Here is a 20377-nt window from a genome sequence, read left to right as displayed (position 1 = left end):
TAAATAGAGATGGGTTATATTGATATAGAATAAACCGCTTGAGCCCCTTCATCCTGGGGGATGGGGTCTCAAGCTTATAAGCCTGATCTAGATGAGATCCTACTTCCTAACAGGGTTATATTCACCGAGCATGAGGGGTAGATGCATTCTTTGTGATGTATCAACTCAATCTGTGGAGGATATGCAGGCCTTTGTAAGCTGGATTGGCATCCCTGAGCTTGGCACTTCACAATCCATCTCTCCTGGAAGGGATTGTCCTCGAGATCTTGTATCTGTAGGTTGGGAATAACCTTATGTCTGATGCGGTGGTTGTTGCAGTAGCTGGCCAATCAAAATAAAGGGCATCACGGTTTCCTGATTCGGAAGGCGGTTTAGTGTAGTAGTGGGTGGGTCTACCTATGTGTGTGTTGATATATAGGAACTTTAAAAATAAATATGGGATGTTTTTTATCTATGTGTAGCAACACCTTGGTATGTGCTCCTTGTTGATTCCTCTGTTGATTGATTTCGAGTTGTAAGCTATTATGGATATTTTACTAATTTTAAATCATGGTAATTCTTAGAATCAAGCTTTTTTCTTTGTTCTATTCTGCTTCTGTCTCTGCTAATAATGGTCTTTTGTGTTTCTAAGCCTGTTTGTCTCCTAGTTCAGGTGTATATTGATCTATCCTAACATTCTTGTAGAAAACCCTAACCTGTTATGGGCCTTTAGGCTTTACTTGTTATGGCTGTGGTGCTCGCCGCCCTGCTCTGGTAAGTGTTTCCTTGAGAGGCTCTTAGTCAGCTTTGAGTTGGTTCCTAGTGGAATGGCATAGTGCTTTGGTATTCTGAGTTACTGCAGTTGTTTTTGGAACTTCTTGTAATAGTTATCCAGCAGTTATTAGATTATTGGCTAATAGGTTTGAATAATAGGAGAATGTTTTTACTCCCTCTGCCGTCACTACTGAGGAGCTTGATGTACTCCTCACTGTTGTAAGTAGTTTGATATAGGCTTTCTCAAATTGACCTTGGTTTCCTTTTCCTAGTAGGCTCCGTCTTGGGGTCTAGGTGGATAGTATATGTAGTAGATACTAATAGGTATATCTAATTTTTAGGAAGATTCAGACTTGTTGTCTTTTGAGCTTGATGCCGACATGACTGATTGTCTTGAGTCTAGCTTTGCTAGGGATGTTATTTTGGCTTCCTTGGCTGAAAATATGGTGGAGGATGCTGATGAGACTCTTTGTTATACACAGGTCATCTCTGAGATGCCTGTGCTGGTGGCTTCTGCCCTAGGTATCTCTGATGTCCTTCTGTCTGGTGATTAGCCAGACTTTTTAGGATACTATGACCCTTAATCTAGGGCTTTTTTATGTGTGCTCAGAGCATGTGGTCTATATTGATTAACTAGTCAGGAGTCAGCTCAATTGGTGAGGGTCCTTTTTATATACTTTAGTGCTGTTTCTATGGTAGATAAACACTTAGTACTTTGGTAGAGCTACTCTTGTTTGTGTTGTATAAAACTGGTAGGCTGCCACTAGAATTTCTGTGTGCGGTGTCTATTAATGGAAAAGTGTTGTTACTATTCTTGTTTAGGAGTAAAATGTGATTCTATACTAGACTTGTAATTAGCCTCATTCTGTATTGTGTAAGTAATATTCTACTTGGATATGTCTTCAGAGGCTATCTGGGCAGCTGTTGATTGGGTTTGGGTTGTTGAGGGGACATTTTGTAGAGAGCTATCCTTGTTATTTTTTCAATCACAGATTCGCTCACTGGGACTATCTGAGTTGGACTGAGTCGCAGTATTGGAAGCCTGTTTTGATTGGATTGAAGGCACTATGGGCTAGATTCTTTAAATTTTGAATTGGCAAGTAAGTGTAATCCTTTTTTGGTGTTTGCTTTTAATGGGGTTTTTGTCTAGTCTAGTACTGATGGTAATAGAATGAATATTTTAGTATTGTGCCTGCCACTATCCCTGCTGCTCCTGCTTCCCTTGCTGTCTGCTGTTATGGTAGTGTTTTGTGGAGTTTTTCTGTGTAGGGTAGTCCTTCGGGACAGTAGTTTAGTCTTGGTGGTTGATTTTTTTTTGTTTTTTTAAATAATGAAATCTTCTTTCTTGTTGTGCGATTTCCTTGTAGAATCCTTGTTAAACCTAAAATTTGGTGGGAAAAATAGAAAGAGTGATTCTGGAGTATAGCTGGCTCCCTCTTATAGCCAAGTAGTAATCCTTGTTGGTGATGCTAAGGGGTGTAGTAGAGGTGAGGAGGTTATATTTATATACTAGGATAGTTCTGAGTTGGAGCTTTTGTGGCTCCTAGTTGGTTTTGGGTAGGAGGCCTTAAAGTGATGAAGACTAAAAAACCTGTTTTTAGGAAAAGGGTCTATCTTTTTTTTGCTTTATAGGCTGTCGACTGGTGATATTCTTTAAGGAGTTTCTTTGTATTGTTGAGGTCTTTTTTATCTAACTATTTATTCTTATAAGAAGGATATCTAAGCTATTTTACTAAGTACTTAGTTCGTCCGTGGTAGGTATGATGGTTGATGATGGCTTCGATTTCCTATTCTTCTTTGTTATCCATAATAATTGTTTGTGGTTCCTGTTTACTTTCTTCTTCTCTCTGTGGATAATATGGTTCTAATAAGGAGATATGGAAAATAGGGTGAATTTGATACCAATTTGCTGGTAGCTGGAGCTGGTAAGCTTGCTTTCTTATTCTTTTAATAACCTTAAAGCTTTTTTTATATGGGAAGTTAAGCTTCTTGTTTGGCTTAAAGGATTTGAGGTTTTTTATAGATAACAGTATCCAGTCACCTATAGTGTACTCTTTTGGTTGATGACGTTTATTGTAATAGGTGGCTTGTATCTTGGTTATTTCTTTAAGATGAAGCTTTATCTGCTTCTTAATTTCTTTTAATTTCTTGACGCGCTTTTGTGTTGATTGAACTGTGGAAGGTTCAATATGGTTATTAAAGGGAGGCTTTGGGTTGAAGCTAACTAGGCTTCTAAGTGGGATTATCCTAGTGTTTGTATGTTTTAAGTTATTATAAGTGAACTAAGCTGCTGATAAATGCTGTGCCCAGTTATTCTGTTGCTGGTTTGTATAGCAACGCAGATAGTGTTCTATAACCTGGTTTAATCTCTTTATCTAGCTGTCTGTCTGTGGGTAAAAAGCAGTGCTTAATTGTTGTTTGATTCTGAACTGATATATTAGTTTGGACTAGAATCTGCTAGTGAAAAGCGATCTTTGGTTAGTAATGATGCTATCTGGGTAGCTGTAGATGTTGAAAACTTTCTTGGTTATTATATCTGCAAGTTCTTTAGCATTAATACTCTTTTTATAAGGAATATAGGTGCCTAGCTTAGTGAAGTGGTCGATAATGATTAATATAGAGTTATAAACTTTTTTCTGAAGTCTGTTTGGAGGCAGGTCTGTGATGAAGTCTATAGATAAGCTTTTACTTGGTCCTGAGGGGACTGGTAATGATTGCAATTGACTATAAGGTCGGTGTCTTTGTATTTTTGTAAGCTGATATATCTTATAAGTACAAATGTATTTATTTATATCTTGGTCTATTCTGGGCCAATAATACTTTTGATTTATTAAGTTAAGAGTTTTTGTGATGCTGAAATGACCTGTATATGGGTGGTTATGATATAACTTTATGAGTTTACTCTGCAGAGCTATATCCTCTGATATATATATCTTCTTGTAGTAATGTAGGAGATTGTTTTTAGTACTTCAAGTCGTCTTTGAGTCCCTGACTTGGTTTCTAGTTGTTTTTGAGTTGTTTTCGACTTGGTTCCTAGGTAGGTTTCTAGTTGTCTTTAAGTCGTTTTCAACTTGGTTCCTAGGTAAGTCTATTAATTTAGATTTGGAAATCCTGTCTGCTGGAACTATTTTTTGCTAAGAAAAGGCGTCTTCTTCTTGTAGCTTCTGTACTAGGTCTGTAGTTAATGATGTTAAAGAGCCAAAAATGTCTTTAATTTGTATTGCTCCAAGTGCAAGTCTTCTTTGGCAATGGTAGGTTCTAGAAACCTGACTGTTTATATATAAATCTATACTGGGGCTTTTTTCTTGGGATAAGCTTGTCTTATTAGGACTATCCTCTAGAGATATTAAGCTTACCAGTTTTATGCTAGACTTTAATATATTTAATTTTAATTTGTGTTGTAAAGTTAGTAATAATCTAATATCTTTTTCTCTCTCCCCGTCTTCAAAAAAGTCTAGGTGTTGGGATGGAGCATCTGAAGGATTCTTTACCTCAGGCTTATATTCAATCTTGAAATTATAAGCCGCTAAAAGCTGAGCCTATCTAGTCTACTTTGCATTCAATTTCTTCGTAGTGAAGAAGTAAGTTAAATTATTATGGTCTATCTATATCCTGATGGGGTGCTTACTATCTTTAAGGTAGTGATATTATTTCTGAAAAGTAAATATAATTGCTTTTAATTCCTGGTTATGTACTAGTTAATGATGTTCTATCTTACTGTATTTTTGGTTTAAGAAAGTAACTGGATGTTAGTATACTTGGTTTCTAGTTAGTTCTGAGTTGGAGCTAACCCAGGTCCTAATAGGATCTGTATTGGAGTCTGGTTATAAAAATATGGCTTTTTTTCTAATCTTTGAGGTATCTGTAATAATCTTGATTCTTTTCTTTGGGTTAAAGTGTCTTACTACTGGAGGACTTTTGAAAGTGTTATAAAGCTTTTTAAAAGCCTTCTTTGCTTTTAGAGTCAGTTTGAACTTATGAGTCCTTATTTTGGGATCTTCTTTAAGCATCTCAGACAGTGATGCTGTTATGGTTGAAAAGCTTCTTATAAATTTTCTAAAGAATCTAGTAAAGCCTAGGAAAACTTGGATCTCCTTTGTAGATTTTGGTTTAGGCTAGTTCTGAATAACTTCAGTTCGTTCAGTGTCTATTGAGGTTCTTTGTTTGTCAATGATATAGCTTAGGAATTTTATTTTCTGCTGATGGAAACTGTACTTTGAAGCTTTTGTATATAGTTGGTGGTCTTTGAGCCTTTGTAGAATCTGTTTAATGTGCTTTACATGTTCTTTTTCTGATTGTGAATAAATTAGGATATTGTTAAGGTAAACAATTATAAAATCATCAATAAGGCCTTTCAAGGCATTATGAATATAAGATTGAAAGGTTGTGGGGGCATTAGTCAACCTAAATGGCATGACTAAATATTTATAGTGTCTATACTGAGTTTGGAAAGCCGTTTTCTACTTGTCTCCGCGCTTGATTCTTATTTGGTGATATGCATCCTGGAGATTAATTTTGGTAAAGTATTTGGATCCTGTTAATTGGTCCAGCATCTTGTTTATTCTTGGTAGGGGATAATGGTTTTTGACTGTAATCTCATTGAGACTGTGGTAATCTATGTAGATGTATAAAGAGCTATCTGCTTTCTTTATAAATAAAATAGGTACACTGGCTGGGCTTGTTGATTCTTAGATCCAATCTTTCTGCTGTATCTCTTCTAGATATGTGCGCAGGTGTTCCAATTCTTTCACTGAATATAGGTAAAGAGGTCCATAAAGAGGGCTCTTTACATCTAGTTATAAAATAATCTTATGATTGATATTCTTAGAAGATAGAGTTGCTGCCTCTTTTTCTAAGAATACATTAATGTACTTGTTATAAGTATCTGGAAGTTTTTTTTCTTCTGGTTCGACTGCTTCTGTAGATAGAAAGAACATGGTTGCTGTTCTTATTAGTAGTCTAAAGTGTTGAGGCATTTTAATTTTAATCTTGGTAGGTAATTCTTTACTTTTTTGAAATTGCCACCTTTGCCTGCGCTAGATAAAGATTATGGGATCTTCGTCTTAAAGCTAGGTCTTCTCTAGGATGGCTTTAAATCCGGTTATATTGATTATATAGAACTATAGGGGATAGTTTTTTTCTCTTCCCTTTGTGTTAATAACCGTGGTGTTAAGGTTGAGGATAGCGAAGTAAGTAGTGATCTGTCTGTTAATGAATTTGATAGGTTGTTCTAGGTTCTGAGTTGGCTCCCAGCTGGCTTTGAGTAGGAACCTATATAATATAAAATTCTTGTCTATTCCAGTGTTGAGTATAGCAGTTATCTCGAATCTTACTTCAGGAAGGTTTAATCTTATATAAATTAGTATAGCGAAGTTCTTCAAGTCTTCTTTTTTCCTTAAACTGGCAACCATAGGCAGTCTTTATTGGGTTTATTCTTTGTTAGACTGTTTCTTAGTCTCTTTTTTCTTTTTTATATGGGTAGCATTTAGCTTTAGGGATGAAATTGGATTCTCTTTAATGGTTTTGATAGCTTTGCACTTAGTGGCATAATGGCTAGTATAATTATAATGATAATAGGTTATTGTCAACTTGTCTTTGTTCTTTGAGAAGGATTTTTATTTCTTCTGAAATTTTTCTTGGTTGTTGTGATCTAATCTATATTTTTGTTTTTGAGTTGGCTTTGAGTTGGAATCTTTTTGGTTCTGAGTTGGATCTTGGCCTCTAGAGTGATTATTATTTTTATTTTCAGCTTTCTTTTTTAATCTCTGCTTTTGCTTCTTGATTTAATATAATTATTGAGTGGTAGTAATTAGGTTTGGAAGCTTCGCTGGGAGTGTATCTATTCTTATGATATCTAAATGGATCTTTGGCAACAGCTTTGTTAGGAAGATTTGATATTTGAAGAGGTTTTTGGCTGGTGGAGGCCTGCTACTTCCTTCTCTTGTTTTCTTGTAGAGAATTAAGAATTTGGAATAAAAAGTCTTAAGGTTTTGTCTATTTGACTGTGTTAAGCTTAATAAAGCTATAGCGCTGTTGATTCCTTGGTTCTGGGGGGACTCGATCTGGTCTTCTAACCAGGTTTGGAAATTGTTAAAGGTAAAAGATTGTAAGTTAATTGAACTTTTTTTCTCTCTTTATTGGATGCAGTGATCTTTATTAAGCTAAGTGGTAGTATATTGGACCTTATTTGTTTTGTTGGGGTAGGATCGGGGATGACTTGAGATGTTGTTTTTTATGTTCTTGATCTATTCCTCGAATTTCTTGATGGATTTGGAAGCGAAGCGCTTAGGGTCTGGAACCTTGGTGTTATGATGTTTGTTGATGATCGCGTGCGATAGTCTGGTGGTTCTGAGCCCTTGTATGAGGGTCTGCAGCATATCTATGGTTATATTGATTTGTGGAACAGCTTGTGGAGGTAAATCTTTGGAAGTTGCATTCTGTGCCGGTTCAGTACTGGTATGGTCCTGAGCCTCTTTCTCCTCGTGTATAAATCCTGGGTTAGGAACTGGAACAGTTCCTGGTTTATCTGGTGTTGGAGAAGTCATGCCTTGTGTAGTCACCATCGTCTCGGAGTCGATTCGGATCCTCGTGGAAGCGGTTTATAATGTAAAGTGGGTGGTGTCTGAAAGACTTATATATGAGGGAGTTGGAACCTACTGGGCTCCGAGGGGGTTTCTACTAGGAGTCGAGGCAGTATATAAAGTAAATAGAGATGGGTTATATTGATATAGAATAAACCGCTTGAGCCCCTTCATCCTGGGGGATGGGGTCTCAAGCTTATAAGCCTGATCTAGATGAGATCCTACTTCCTAACAGGGTTATATTCACTGAGCATGAGGGGTAGATGCATCCTTTGTGATGTATCAACTCAATCCGCGGAGGATATGCAGGCCTTTGTAAGCCGGATCGGCATCCCCGAGCCTGGCACTTCACAAGGCCAGTACAAAAGATACAGACAGACCTGATAGAGGCAAATGAGTTGAAAGAAGCACTAGGATATTATTTAATCTTTAGTCTAGAGAACCTTAAACTAGATAAATATCTGTTATCTATATAAATAAATAAATAAGAATTTTTATCACTTTACCATACTAATTTCTAGAGATTGTTTAACTAGATATACAAATAGCAGAATAAGAATACACAGCAAACAGAGGATTTAAGGATCTAGAATAAGAAAGAATAATAGAGTCTGATGGTCGAAGTTACTAATTTTAAACAGACTATCTATAATCAGATAACTGCTATAAAAGAGCTTATTAAAGAGTGTAATACTATTTAGGATAGAGCTGACAGGACTAGATAGGGTACTTGTTAGGGTCTTAGCCCCTGGGATACTCAGGCTTCGCTCTCGTAGAATAACCGCACCTGGTCCGCACTTGGTTCGCTATAGAAGAATCCTCTGATGCTATACCAGATTCGCTAGGACGCCTTCAGGATCTATACTCGCCTATATTGATATTTGATAATACAAACCCCTATGAACCTTTTCCTTCTCTTTCTTATATTCGAATCTATTTAATTCCTAGACCTATATAAGGCCAGTAAGATAAGACTTAGCCTATAATATTAGATTTAAATGTCTTACCCTTCTTTCTTATTTAAAGGGTTAAAAACGCGCCACTTTTCTCATCTAAAGGGTTAAGCTATATAATTGCTTCTTGTTTATTCGAGTTGAGCCTCTAAAAACTGTACTAACTCTTCTTATTTAGAGGATTAAATTATTATATCGCTGCTTCTTGACGATTGAGTTAAGCATTAAGAAATTTCTCTATTATAATGAATAGCCTATTGAGGGATAGCCTGGACCAAAGAGGTATATCTTTAGAACCAAACTAGTTGTTATTGGAATAAATATAATAAATAGAACTCCTTCTAATGAATATATCTGCTTATCTATTATATATTAAAAGACAAGTTAATAATACAACTGAATTATCTATGCCCGAGGTCTCTACTAATACCACACCATTGGTAACCCCTATGTATAGTATAAACAAACCATGTTACTCCCTTAACCATCCTGATAAATATAATAACTCTGATTATTTACAATATATACAGTTTATAGCAATTCTATATATAAAATTAATGGTTAATATACTAATAATTAGAGGACTATATGAGCAACTGTGGTATATCTATAGATAATTGGCAGAAAAAGCCTAGATGAAGGTCTATCTCTGGATATGGTTTTATAGGAACGTAAATATAGTTATCCCTACTACATTAGAAGCTTTCTTTGCGCATCTTAATATGCTGTTTGAAGATTATTAACTTATAAAAAAAATAAATCTTAAACTTAACTATATATAATAGAGATACATCTTTTTTCAGAACTTTATCAGCAAATTTAAATAGATATTATTTCTTATAAAAGATTAATCATAGACCAACAATATAAAAATCTTATAATTAAAAATCATAATTAACTAAAAAATAAGACATACAACTATTAGGAGTGATATATTAAAGTAATATAAAGCTTTCTATAAATATTTATACTAAGTAATAAACAATTTTAAAAAGTTGAAAAGAATTAATAATATCTAGTCCTAATATAAATAGAATATTTCTTATCTATTTATAAAAGGAACTTTCTCTGATAAAAAATAGTCTTAAATTATAGACTAGATATCTACAGACTTACTAATTAATACTGTTAGAATAGACAATTATTTTTAATATAGAAAACCAGGTTATATTACCTAATACTACCCCGAATCTGCGCTGCTCTGTTAGGTGCTATCTCCGAGGAACTATAGCAAGAAGAAACACGATACGTTCACGAGAATATCTAATACTAGAGTAAAGAAGAATGAAATTAAATCTAATATAGGCTTAGATAGTATATCAGAGTTAAAAGAGTAGCTTTTATATAAAGTTGTCTACAGGAGCTAAAATGTAAAATAGCTCATGATTTTAAGAATTTTAAAAAGATAGTTAAAAGGTTTAATGGACCTCTATTCAATATAGATATATAGTTAGACTATAGAATCAATGCCAATATTTTAATTGATAGTAGGTGTCTTATCTATGGGATTATCAAAGAGACCTTCACTCAAAAGAAAAAGCTGAATTATAACGCTATTAAACCTTGATCTATTAAAGGATATAATAGTTTGGCATCTCAATACATCAAAGAAATTGTATGTGTGATATTAGATATTAAAAGAAATATATAGAAGAAAGCCTACTTTTATGTAGTTCTGAAATACAAATACAATATAATATTGGGTTTCTTATAAATAGAACACCAACATATAAGAATTGACGCCACTGGAGGCTGATTAGAATTTAGGAATGGAATATCCATCAATAAAAAGAATCTATTATAATCTAAGTACGCCTCCCGACAGATCAATATAGCTATGATGAACGTTTTAAAAAGGATGCAAAGCAGGAAAAAGGAGGTTGATATATTTATAGTCTCTATATGAGATATTAAGAAAGCTCTAGCCCCAAAACCATAGATAGATCTAGGGAACAAGCTATCTAAGCATTACCATAAGTTTCTAAAACTATTTAATCTAAAAGAAGCTAATAAGCTACTACTGTTATATTTAAATATTGACTATTAGATTGAACTAATTAATACTGACGCGAAGGGGTATAAGTTAGAGATACTATAGGGCCCTTTTTATAATATGTCATGGGAAGAACTGCTGATTCTATAGAAAACTTTCTATGACTTACTGTTGAAGGACTTTATATATGTAAGCAACTCGCCTGCTACAGTACCAATACTGTTTATAAAGAAATCTGGAGGAGGACTGTACTTTTATATTGATTATTAAGTGTTTAATGTTATGACAAAAAGGGACTGATATTTATTATTATTAATATATAAGATTTTATAATAAATATTTAAAGCCTAATAGTTTATAAAGCTTAATATTATAGTGGCCTTCCATAAGATATGCATCACTGAAGAAGACAAATAAAAAATAGCTTTCTAAATCAGGTTTGGACTTTATAAATGGTTAATAACATCTTTTGGCTTTATTAATATACTGAGCATATTTTAATAATATATTAATTAGACTTTTTATAAGTTCTTAAATAACTTTATATCTACTTATTTAGATGATATACTTATCTTTATAGAAGGTAGCCACGCGCATTATTGGAAACAGGTAATAAAGATGTTAGAATGTCTATATACTATAGGACTACAGCTAGATATTAATAAATATGAGTTCGAGATATAAATAATAAAATATCTTAGATTTATATTAGAAGCTAGAAAAGAGATCTGAATAGATCTTGTAAAAATCTTTACTATTTTAAAATAGAAAGTCTTAATGTGTGTAAAAGACATATGATCGTTTTTAGGGTTCGCAAATTTCTACCAACAGTTTATCTGAGGGTATTCTGATATAATCTATCTGCTGATAGAATTAACTAAAAAAAGAACTATTTTTATTTGGACTAAGGCTGTTAATAAAGTCTTTGAACAACTAAAGTAAATGTTTATAAGTGATTTAATACTAGTATAATTTGATCCTGAGTAGGATATAATTATGGAAGTTGACTTTTTAGGATATATTGTAGGGGGGATATTATTATAATATAATAACAAAGGACTTCTATAAATCTGTGCCTACTTCTTCTGAAAGTGTACGCCTGTGGAGTGTAATTATGAGATCTATAATAAGGAGCTATTGGTGATAATAGTGTGTCTAAAGTAATAAGAATCTAAACTAATTGATATTAAGGAGTTTATTATCCTGACTAACTATTGGAATCTTAAATACTTCATGTAGTTTTAATAGTTAAATAAAAGGTAAATAAGATGGGTTAATATATTCTTATGCTTTAACTATAAGCTTTAATACTGGCTAAAGTGATTAGCTGTCAGATTTGATGCATTATTGTGATATTCGCAAGATATGTCTGATGGGATTAATAATAAATACTTAGTATACTGAAATAAGCATCTTATCAATTTTAATAAGGTATGGAGAGACTATCTAGAACAACCTCCCTAAGGTCGCTTATCAAACACTGTATTTGAATCCTATATCTACACTACCTATATAGAATATTTAATATCAATTGGAGAACAATAGTGACTAGCTGAAGTTGAGAATAAGAATTATGAATGAATTAAAGAGGCTGTATACTAGAAGTTCCCACAGTTTCCTTAAGATCTATAACTTTGTATTATGGTATCTAAATGCATAATTGATGCAGTGGACCAATTACTATTTTGAAACTGACAATAGGTACCAAACAGTGAACCACTCTATATTTGTATTATACAAGATATGTACAACTCCTATCTCACTGGATACCCAGGCTGAAATATAACCTATGCTATTGTGGTTTGACAACTATATTGGCCGAACCTATCTAAGGATGTCTGAAGGTTTGTGAATAACTACGATAAATATAGTGCGAACACTGTATGGAGATAATGTTGACAAGGGTTATTAAAATCGCTCCCTGTTCTCTTGCGAATGTGGTGAGATATTAGTATGGATTTTATAGAGAAACTCCTAATGTCTGATAGGAATATGAATTTTATGGTAATTGTTGACCGACTGGGAAAAGGGATTATATTGATACTATGTAAATATATAGATACTGAGATAGTAATATTGAAGTTTGTTGACTGATTTATACGCGAACATGGGCTGCCTAGTAGTATTATATTGGATTGGGGCACGTAATTTGTTAATGACCTTTGGAAAGGCGTGTGTGAACATCTAAAGATTATGAGATGATTGTCAATTGTGTATTATCTCTAAATTGATGGACAGATGGAATGTGCTAACTTTGTGATAGAAGAATATCTATAGAACTTCTATATCTATCTCTAAATTGACTGGAGCTTACTAACCATAATTGTGTAATTTATAATAAATAGGCGCAATATTACTGCAACTAGTATTAGCCTCTTCTTCCTAACCTATGGATATAATATTGAACTATTCTAGTTAGATGAAGCTATTCCTATATCTGAGTAGTAAAGATCTGCTGCTGAATATGTAAATGATATAGTTACTAAGCTATGGCAGGCCTTTGATATAGCGTAGACTAAGCTTGTCTCAGCGCAGCAGTGAATGGAAGATAGTGCGAACTGTTATTAAGAGACTTCTCTAGAATATAAAATAGGATAGAAGATATAGTTAGATCTTTAAAACATTCAGACTGAACAACTTTTGAAGAAGTTGGATACTTGATATGTGAAATATACTATACTAGAGAAAGTAGGATTCTATGTGTATTGACTTGATGTTTCTGGAACTATTTATGATGTTTTTTATATGATATTTCTCTGCTCTGTGGGTACATATCCGCTTTTTTTATAGATTTAATATGATTACTAGCTACTAGTGTATTTAGTAGAAGATAATGAAGAGTATCTAGTTGATAGTATACTTGATAAATGGACTATATGTTGGGGCTGTGGATATATGAAGCAATACCTTGTTTATTGGACTGGATATGCGCAACCTATATAGGAATCTGTCTGGTCTATGGAAGATATTGAAGTACTTAACTACTGGCTTTAATACTACAACACCTTTATTGAAAGGGGGGAGTAATGTTAGGGTCTTAGTCCTTGGGATATTTAGACTTTGTTTTTGTAGAATAACTGTACCTGGTCTGTATTTGGTTTGCTATAGAAGAACCTTTTGACACTATACTAGATTTGCTAGGGTGTCCTTGGGATCTACACTCGCCTGTATCAATATTCGATAATGTGAATCCCTGCGAACCTTTTCCTTCTTTTTCTCACGTTCGAATCTACTCAATTCCTGGACCTACATAAGGCCAGTAAGACGGGACCTAGCCCGTAACAGTACTCTAGCTCTAGAAGGGAAGTACACCAAGAGTACCAAGTTGCTAGATGGGTAGGTGCTGGTGGATGGGAAAGACCCTAAGTTTGAGTTGTGGCTTATCGATATCAAAAGGAAGCTTAAAGCCAATACTGATTATTATTCTACTGCCCAGGCATATATAGTCTATGTGAAGAGTATATATAAAGGAGAAATAGTGAATTATCTGCTTGCTTATATGAGAAAGAACTTGTCTGATTAATATTATAATATAGATGATATCTTTGACTATCTTTATATCCTGTACCAGGATACTAATAGGGTTATTAATACTAAGATGGAACTGTGACATCTTATAATAAGAAATACCAAGTTTTAGCTTTTTCTCTTGTAATTTATACTGCTTATTTAGAATATAGGCTTAACTATTAGTAAGTAAAAAAAAGACCTGTTTGTGACGGCTGAGCCTGAGGCTATCCCCAAGGGTAGGAGCGGCCTCGTGGCCGGATGGGAGGCCTCAGGCAGGAAGGGCATCAACCCTAACCCGCGGTGCCAGATCTGGGGATAGCCTCACCCCGGGGCTATAAGGGGTTAAGCTGGTTATCTAAGCACATAAGATAAAATCTTCTCATAGGTCCTGGTAGTTAGATTCCTTTCCTATGCTTGTTGTTTTAGAGAATTGCATCCCTAGATAGGAATCAAATATCTTTGGAAAAGGTATGTTATATTATAACAAGTATCACTATACTTTATCTTTGTTTTTCTTATAACTAGCACAGCCAGTATTCAGCTACAGTCAGCGCTTTAGTTAGGGATAGACTTTTCTTTATCTCAACCTTTTTGTGTTCAGCATGGTCTATATAGCTATAATAAATGCTTTATCAGCGTTCTAACCCTAAATCTTTATTTATTTTTATTTGAAATCTAGAAATCTTGTGAGTTAGTATAATAGCAAGATTAAGTACTGCTAATAGATATCAGTATAGTAAGAGTGTTAGCAATAATAATATAAGAAAGTCTAGTCACCGCTTAATTATTAATCTTAAAGAATTGAAGCTTAGAGATATTTCTAAGAGACTACTTAATAAAGATAAATTCTTTAAGCTTTATAAAAGCAACCTTGGAGGCCTATTTAAAGATTTATTCCAATACCTCTTTATATAGAAGAAACAATTAGAAGAGACTCTCACTAAGTTTAGCAACAACGATATAGAGGAAATTAACTTTATAAAAGAGGAGATTCAGAACCTTAAGAGCAATCTAGCCAACCATTACCAGGTTATATCTAAACTAATTATAGAGTGTGATACTATAATCGCTAATACCTCTCCAGCTGGGAGAGACCACAAGAAGAAGACCACTAAGCTACTAGATAACTAGCTACTATCAGATAAAATTGATCCTAAGTACGAATTATAGAAGATCAACGTCAAGAATAAGTTAGAAGCCAACGCCAACTATTACCCAATAGCCCTGGCCTATATAGCGTATATAAAGAGAATATATAAAGGAGAAGTAGCTAATCACTTGCTCCTATAATTCTAAAAAGACTCAGCATAATATTATTAGAATGTCAGTAATATCTTTAAACATCTAAGAATAATCTACATAGATAAGAACCGCGTAATCAATATGAAGATAGAACTCTATTGCCTAATAATAAAAGATTCAAAATTTCAGATCTTTTTATTAAAATTCATGTTTCTTATTCAGAAAGCTGGCCTTACCCTATCAGAATAGAAAGAGAAACTCTACCATAAACTCTTATTCAATATATAGCGCGCCATAATCAAGGAAAGCACCAACCTAATAGTGTTATACCAGACCTTTATATAAGAATACCATACTACTACTAACTGCCTCAAGCAGATTACTAAAAGGGAACAACATACCTACAGCTATGGGATTGAAAACAGTAAAGACTACAGTTAAAAAAGCCATTAGTTAAATACCTTCAGAGGATTAAAGCTAAAGAATAAAGTCCTTTAATTACAGCTTTTCTAGAAAGAAAAGAAAAAGCTAATAAATGAGAACAAGTACTTTAATTACAAACTAAGCAGTTATTATACTAACAAATGCCCTCTTAAAAAAAAGGCTCTGGATCTAAAGGCTTTAAAGGATGATATAGATAAAGAGTCAGAAAATGTCTATATCTAGGAAAAGTCTCCTTCTTAGACACATTAAGTATAGATAATAAAGCTTTAGATCTCTTATAGCTAATAAAGAAAAAGAAGAATAGTATAATTATATCTATTTAGCTAGCTAAAAATAGATATTTAATTTATACTAAAGCTTTAGCTAATATTAAAGCTAATAGATTTATCTTTTTAGATGTATTTTTAATAGAAAAGCTTGTATAACACTTTCAGACATATATAGTACCTATTTCTGAACCCTGTAAGATAAGAGGGTATAATAGAAAGACAGTAGAACCAGTCACGCATCTCATAATTTTAATACTGGTTATTGATGGCTAGATATAGTAGCATCTACTCTTTCTCTTAATATAACTAGACCATTATGATATTATTTTAGATTATATATAGCTGGAGAAGTACAATATATTAGTAGATTACAGAAACCATTACCTTTTATAGCTAGAGGATATATCTCTCAAAGATCAAATAGAAAGAGAACAGTTCATCTATATGCCAAAGATAATACTAAGAAGAAATAGACCAGTCAATTTTGAGCACCAAGCTGATATAGAGCGCCAAAATTAGTTAATAAAAGAATCTATCCTACTTCTACAACTAGAACCCCAAAAAAAAGCGCTTACAGTTATAAAAAAAACATAAAGAACACAATTAAGAATAGAACTACAGAAAATAGAGAAAACCTTATAATTAAAGAATACTATAGGACCCTTTAGCAGTACCAAGAAAGTATTACCAGTTATTAGTCTGATAAGAAACCCACATTGTCAACACTCAGAAAGAAGAACGTATAGAATGGATATAGTAATTATTGAAATTACTAGATTCTATTGTTGTGTAAAAAGCAAGACTACAGATATCTTCATAATTAATCTTTATAAGATAGAGTAGGTGCTGGAAACTAAGAAGGAAAGAACAGCCAAATCAACTGAAAGTGAGGAGATTAAACAGCAGCTGTTAGATTAATATCACAAGTTTACTAATATCTTCTCAAAGATCCGCTCAGATAAGTTACCAGTTTACTAGAAGTATAACCACAAAATCAAATTAAATCAGGATCTAGAGTTAGATTATAGTCCTTTATATTAAATATCAGAGAAACAGCTCTAAGCAGCCCAAGACTATATTATTAATAACCTGGATAAAAGATTTATTATCCTTAGTAATACACTATTTATATCTCTAATCCTTATAGCTAAGAAAGCTGATGATAGATTCTGTTTCTATATTAATTACCACAAACTAAATACTTTAACCAGAAAAGATTAATATCTATTACTACTTATCAAGAAAGTCTTTAAGCGCTTAAATAAGGCAAAGATCTTTACTAAACTAGACATTAGATAAAGGTTCCACTAAATCTAAATATATCCAGACTCTACAGATCTAACCATTTTCTATTATCAGTATAGCACTTTTAAGTATAAAGTAATACTATTTAATCTCATTAATAGACCAGCAACATTTCAATAACTAATTAATAATATCTTTATAGACTACCTTAACCAGTTCATGATTACATTCATCAACAATCTATTGATATATAGCAAGAATGAGCTAGAGCATAAGATATATATGTAACAGGTGTTGAAGAGACTCTAAAAGGCAGGACTACAAGCTAGTATTAAAAAATGCGAGTTCTATATCACATTAACCAAGTATCTAGGCTTTATCATTACCTCAGAAGGGATAGAGGTCAACCCAGCAAAGATTGAGGTTATCCTTTTCTGGAAGATATTAATAACAGTTTTAAGTGTGAAGTGCCAGGCTCGGGGATGCCGATCCGGCTTACAAAGGCCTGCATATCCTCCGCGGATTGAGTTGATACATCACAAAGGATGCATCTACCCCTCATGCTCGGTGAATATAACCCTGTTAGGAAGTAGGATCTCATCTAGATCAGGCTTATAAGCTTGAGACCCCATCCCCCAGGATGAAGGGGCTCAAGCGGTTTATTCTATATCAATATAACCCATCTCTATTTACTTTATATACTGCCTCGACTCCTAGTAGGAACCCCCTCGGAGCCCAGTAGGTTCCAACTCTCTCATATATAAGTCTTTCAGACATCATCCACTTTACATTATAAACCGCTTCTATGAGGATCCGAATTGACTCCGAGATGATGATGACTATATAAGGCATGACTTCTCCAATACCAGATGAACTGGGAACTGTTCTAGTTTCTAACCTGGGATTTGTGCACGAGGAGAAAGAGGCTTAGGACTATACCAGTACTGAACCGGCGTAGGATGCAACTTCTGAAGATTTACCTCTATAAGCTGTTCTATAAATTAATATGACCATGGATATGCTGCAGACCTTTATATAAAGGCTCAGAACCACTGGACTGTCGCATGCGATCATTAGTGAATGTTGTGATACTAAGGTTCTAGACCCTAAGTGCTTCACTTCCAAATCCATCAAGGAATTCGAGGAATGGATTAAGGATGTAGAAAATAACATCTTAAGTCATTCCTGATCCTATCTTGACGAAGCAAGTAAGGTTTAATATGCTGCCGCTTGGCTTGATGGAGATCACTGTATCTAATAGAGAGAGAAGAAAAGTTTGATTGACTTGTAATCTTTTACTTTTGATAATTTCCAAATCTGGTTGGAGGACCAGATCAAGTCTCTTTAGAACTGAGGAATTAATAGCGCTATGGCTTTATTAAGCTTAATATAGTTAAATGGGCAAGACTCTGAAGCTTTTTATTCTAAATTCTCGATTCTCTATGAGAAAGCGAGAGAAGGAAGTGGCGGGCTTTTATCGGCTGAAGACCTCTTCAAATATCGAATCTTCCTGGTAAAGCTGTTGCCAAAGATCCATTCGGATATCACGAGAATGGGTATACTCCTAGCAAAGCTTCTGGATCTAATTACTACCGCTTAATGATTGTATCAAATCGAGAAGCAAGAGTGGAGATTGGAAAGGAAAGCTAAAAATGAGAATAATAATCATTCTGGAGGCTAAGGTCCGACTTGGAACCAAGAAGGTTCTGACTTGAAGCCGACTTGAAAGTGAAAATATAGATTAGATCATAATGACTGAAAGAAATCTTAGAAAAAGTAGAAATCCTTCTTAAAGAATAAGGATAAGTTGATAGTGATCTGCTATCGTTGTAATCGTACTAGCTATTATGCTATTGAGTGCAAAGCTACCAAAACCGCTGAAGGGAATCTAATTTTATCTCTGAAGCTAAATGCTACCCATATAAAAAAGGAAAAGGAGATTGAGAAATAGTCTGATAAAGAGCAAATCTAATGAGGACTGCCTGTGGTTGCTAGTTTGAGGAAGGAGGAAGATTTGAAGAACTTTGCTATGCTAATTCATATAAGATTGAATCTTTCTGAAGTAAGATCTGAGGTGATTGCTATGCTTGATACTGGAGTAGATGAGAATTTTATATTATATAGGTTCCTACTCGAAGCTGGCTAGGAGCTGATTTGGAATCTAGAATAACCTGTTAAATTTGTTGATGGGCAGGTCACTACTTGCTTCGCTATTCTCAATCTTGACACCACGGTTATTGATATAAAGGGGAGAGAAAAGAACTATCCCCTACGGTTCTATGTAATCAACATGACCGGATTTGAAGCCATCCTAGGGAAGACCTGGCTTTGGGATGAAGATCCTATGATCTTTATCTGGTGTGGGCAAAGGTGGTAATTTTGAAAAAGTAAAGAATTGTCTATTAAGATTAAAATTGAGATGCTTTGATGCTTTGGACTGCTGGCAAGAATAGTGACCATGTTCCTTCTATCTGTAGAAGCAGTTGAACTAGAAGAAGAAAAACTTCTAGACACTTATAATGAGTACACCGATGTATTCTCAGAAAAGGAGATGGTAATCTTACCTCCTAAGAATGTCAATTATGAGATTATTTTGCAATTAGATGTAAAGGGCCCTCTTTATGGACCTCTTTATCTATGTTTAGTGAAAGAATTGGAACACCTACATATATATCTAGAAGAGATGCAGTAGAAGGGTTGGATCTAAGAATTAACAAGCCCAGCCGGTATATCTATTTTATTTGCAAAGAAAGCAGACAGCTCTTTATATGTCTGCGTGGATTACTGTGGTCTTAATGAGATTATAGTCAAAAACTGTTATCCCCTACCAAGGATAGATGAGATGCTGGACTGATTGATGGGATCTAAACGCTTTACCAAGATTGATCTCTAGGATGCATATCACCGGATAAGAATTAAGTGTGGAGATGAGTGGAAAATGGCTTTCTGAACTTGGTATGGACACTATGAGTATTTAGTCATGCCATTTGGGTTAACTAATGCCCCTGTGATCTTTTAATCTTATATTCATGATGCCTTGAAAGGCCTTATTAATAATTTTATAATTGTTTACTTTAATGATATCCTGATTTATTCATAATTAGAAGAAGAATATGTGAAGTATATTAAATAGGTTCTGCAGAGGTTTAGAGACTATTAGCTATATGTAAAAGCTTTAAAGTATAGTTTCTATTAGTAGAGGATAAAATTCCTAAGCTATGTTATTGATGAGTAAGGAACCTCAATAGACACTGAATAAACTGAAGTTATTTAGAACTGGCCTGAACCAAAGTCTGTAAAGAAAATCCAAGTTTTCTTAGACTTTACTGGGTTCTTTAGAAAATTTATAAGAAGTTTTTTAACTATAACAGCACTGCTGTCTGAGAT

At 33.9% G+C, this 20377-nt stretch overlaps 1 protein-coding gene across 1 annotated transcript; it reads right to left on the bottom strand.

The window, feature by feature from the left end:
• Window positions 1-6998: 6998 nt before the first annotated feature.
• TRUGW13939_02582 (uncharacterized protein) lies at window positions 6999-7298 on the bottom strand (the record flags this gene model as incomplete). The annotated part of the gene is made up of 1 exon (XM_035485775.1): window positions 6999-7298. One exon carries the CDS (start codon window positions 7296-7298, stop codon window positions 6999-7001), a length of 300 nt encoding a protein of 99 aa, XP_035341668.1.
• Between the last annotated feature and the right edge of the window lie 13079 nt (window positions 7299-20377).

Source organism: Talaromyces rugulosus, chromosome II (assembly GCF_013368755.1).
Source record: "Talaromyces rugulosus chromosome II, complete sequence".
NCBI classification, from domain to species: Eukaryota; Fungi; Ascomycota; class Eurotiomycetes; order Eurotiales; family Trichocomaceae; genus Talaromyces; species Talaromyces rugulosus.
The sequence above is the reverse complement of the archived record's forward strand: the minus strand, read 5'-3'. Positions and strand labels throughout refer to the sequence as shown.